This window comes from Olea europaea, unplaced genomic scaffold, assembly GCF_002742605.1.
Source record: "Olea europaea var. sylvestris unplaced genomic scaffold, O_europaea_v1 scaffold567, whole genome shotgun sequence".
NCBI lineage: Eukaryota > Viridiplantae > Streptophyta > Magnoliopsida > Lamiales > Oleaceae > Olea > Olea europaea.
In genome coordinates, this window is record NW_019264005.1 from 193,613 (window position 1) to 197,230 (window position 3,618).

General features: G+C 38.4%; 1 protein-coding gene across 1 annotated transcript in view; it reads left to right on the forward strand.

The window, feature by feature from the left end:
• Positions 1-2,922, forward strand: part of LOC111389139 (probable carboxylesterase 11) — a 5,023-nt gene extending 2,101 nt beyond the window's left edge. The window contains exon 2 of the mRNA XM_023014020.1: positions 1,994-2,922. Within this exon, the coding sequence (XP_022869788.1) occupies positions 1,994-2,531 (538 nt within the window). The 3' untranslated portion in view covers positions 2,532-2,922. The remainder of the gene's footprint in view (positions 1-1,993) is intronic.
• The last annotated feature ends 696 nt before the right edge of the window (positions 2,923-3,618 follow it).

The following is a 3,618-nucleotide window of genomic DNA, read 5'->3' on the forward strand; positions in this document are numbered from 1 at the left end:
CTTTTTGTGGTTATTTACTTATACATAAATCTGAATATTAGATTAGGGTTAAGTGGGATGAACTAAGGCATATAATTTGAGTTGAGAATTTTATGTAGGCACGCAGGGTAGTTTTTAGCCTCTTGTTTGACTAGATTTAAGATAATGCTTCTAAAGGGAAAATACTTGTCCTTTTATAATCTATTCGTAAATTTGGTGCCAATTTCTGATATGGCCTTTTGCTTTCCTGCTTTAACGTTTTTGTTCAACAACCATTGTTTAGTCTTCAATGTGATTACAATGAGAGCTTTAGTCACCTGATAAATGGACTTTAGTGCTTGGTTTGCATGGTTCTCAAGAAAATTTCCATCTTGCAACTCAGTAATTTCTGTCACCTTATGGATTTCAATGGTTGCACTTTTTTTTCTAATAAATTTTAGATTTGGGATCTCAGCATCAAAGAGTAAATGTTTTTAGTGAAAAGCTAAGGGTGCGTTCCCTTTGGCATTTTCGGGCCATTTTCCATTTTCTAAAAAACGGAAAACGCGTTTGGCAAGCTATTTCAAAAACGCATTTTTGAAAACAAGAGAAAATTTTGGCATTTTGAGTGTTTTTAGTGCAAATGGCCCAAAACATGGAAAACACCCAAAACACGGTAATTCCCCTTCCACTGTTCAAACGTTAGAAATTTCCCCTCCTCACTGTTTCCCTCTCGGCTCTCTCCTTCTACTCACTTTTCCTGCCGCCAAACCACTACCTTCCGGCTGCCAAACCACCGGATGGAACCACCATTAGCCTCGCCTCCTTCCCCTCTACAATCTCCAACCAACAACCAGCCACAAATCAACACGAAGCAACAGGAAATCCAGCCCAAAAAAATGAATGTCGCAATCCCTTTTTGTCGGAATATCCATCTCCAGCGACGCCCACGGTCGCTCACCACCAACACTCGATAGCCCTCATTCAGGCGATCAATACCATGTCCTAACATCAACCAATAATGCACCAATTCGTTCTAATGTGTTTCAGTGCAAAGACAGCAGTCGCGAACCAACCTGCTTGCTTCGATTCAGGTTTCTGGCGATTGGCATCAGTCAAGTATTAATCATGTCCCTACAACCATGGGTAACACTTCAATTTCATCAATTGATGCAGAAATTGTCGCTAGAATGGGAGTTTTCAGCCGTTTGTTTCACTCGCGACTGGCCTCTTTTGAGCAAAGATTCCGGTCTATTCGGCCGGAGTTAGGGCCAGCTATTGGGTTGGGGTTGTAGATGACATTGCGGGCTTCAAGTTTGTGCTATGATCCGGTGGCCATGGTGGCTGGAAAGTGGCGTTTTGGAGGTGGCGATATTGAGATTGAAAGAGAGAATTGTACAAATGTTTTCAAAAATTTTTAAACCAAACATGTTTTCTAATTTTTCGTTTTCAAAAATCATTTTTCAAAATGATAAACCAAACGCATTTTTTACAATCTCAAAATAAGGCCTCAAAAGAGAAAATAGAAAACGAATTCAAAACAGAAAATGGAAAACAGAAACGCAAAGCGAACGCCCCCTAAATGCTTGGTATAAAAATGATAAAAAAGGAAGAAAAATTTAAAATAGGGAAGATAATATTCAAGTTAAACCCTGAATATTCACGAATGATGCATCTAATTGGCTTCTCTGCTTTGGTAGGTTAATCAAGTCACTTTGACTGCTGTTAAATTATCTCATTATGTTCTCCTAAACATTTGTGCTAAAGTGGATGAATTGGTAATAGCGTAGCTTTCATGTTATATATGGTTGAGAATGTGAAAACAGCCAACACTATTCTTAGATGCCTTCCTCTCCCCTGTAACCTATGCCACTCTTTTGAACACGAGAATGGCCTAGAGTAAGAACAACCTGGGTCCAAAGTTAGCTATGCCTGCACTTGTGATCTGCATATGTACTTATATTATATGCTTTTAATGTTCTTGTATATAAAAACCTTTTTGTTTCAATTCCTAACTTTAAGTGACGTTGAACAGATGTGTACTTCTTGGGGTGAGTTGTGGAGGAAATATTGCTGACTACGTTGCACGTAAATCTGTTGAGGCTAGTAAGCTTTTGGACCCAGTAAAGGTGGTGGCTCAGGTTTTGATGTATCCATTTTTCACTGGAAGTGTGCCCACACATTCTGAGATAAAACTGGCAAATTCCTATTTCTTTGACAAGGCTATGTGCGTACTTGCATGGAAACTTCTCTTACCAGAGGAGGAGTTCAGCCTGGATCACCTTGTTGCCAACCCTCTTGTTCCAGAGAGAGGACCACCTTTGAAGAAGATGCCTCCAACACTGACAGTGGTGGCTGAACACGACTTGATGAGAGATCGAGCCATTGCTTACTCAGAGGAGCTTCGGAAGGTAAACGTGGATGCACCTGTTCTCGAGTACAAGGACGCAGTTCATGAATTTGCAACTCTTGACATGCTTCTTAAGACCCCTCAGGCCCAGGCTTGTGCTGAAGACATTGCCATTTGGGTTAAGAAACATATTTCACTTAGAGGCCACGAGTTCTCATACTGAGTTGCATAAATGAAATATTGACAGCAGCACTTGCATTTTTAGCATGTTTTGTACGTTAGGAGGCGGCATCACTGGACAGGATTAAGGAGGAAAAATAATTTAAAATTTAGTGCTGTGTAATGTATAGTGTTGTCTAATACTATGTACCAAAAATGCCCCTTATGTCTCAACGATTGAAGGATCACTGGTTTGGGGTTTGTAACATGCCATCTTATGTTCATATATTGAAGGACAATTTGTTGATTCTTCGTGGAAGACAGGTATCTTGCTTTAGATTAGTTTTCTAGTGGAGTTTGTGAGGCGAAATTCTGTGTGAACTTCTTTGTCCACAGATTTGCATATTGTAATATTTTTTCATCATAATGTAATATCGAAGAAAATCTTTCTTTCTTCATTATTTTTTATATTCGATTTTTTCAATGAATAAACTGAAGGTTTAAGAACAACATTACACGCATTACATCCATGCGAGGAGCAAAAATGGTTGCAGTCTTGCAGATGATCATTGTAGTCATAATTGAGAGGAAATCATGGGGAACGGCCGGTTGACCCATACGTATTTCCAAAGTGGCATTTGACTGATTTTATTAAAAAATAAAAATAAAAATAAAAATAAATTGAATTTAAAGGTCAAAATCCAAAAATACCCTCATACTCTCTCACTTTCTTCTCAGAAGAATCTTGTGCCAAACACATCAACCAAAAAAACTCATCACAGTCGAGATCCAGTCGGTCGGCGATCAATAACAGTTAGCGACAATGATATCCAGTTGGCGGCGAACTTGAAGTTCTACAAGGTTAGTTGTTTTAGATAATGGTTTGGAGTGATTTTCATATTTCATATAATGTGGTAATAAATTTATCAACTTTCAATTTATTGTTGGTTGTTTAGGGTAGATGGCTGAGTTTAGGAGTAGATTTCTAGTTTTTGAGGTGAGAGGGGAGGTTTTTCTCTTCGGAAATGGAGATTTCCGGGGAGAGAAAATCGTGGTTGTTAAACAGCTGATTCATCCGACTGTTATAGTCGGCCTAGACTTTTTTTTTTTTTGAAATATTTGATTAATAATTTAATATTTTTAACTTGAAA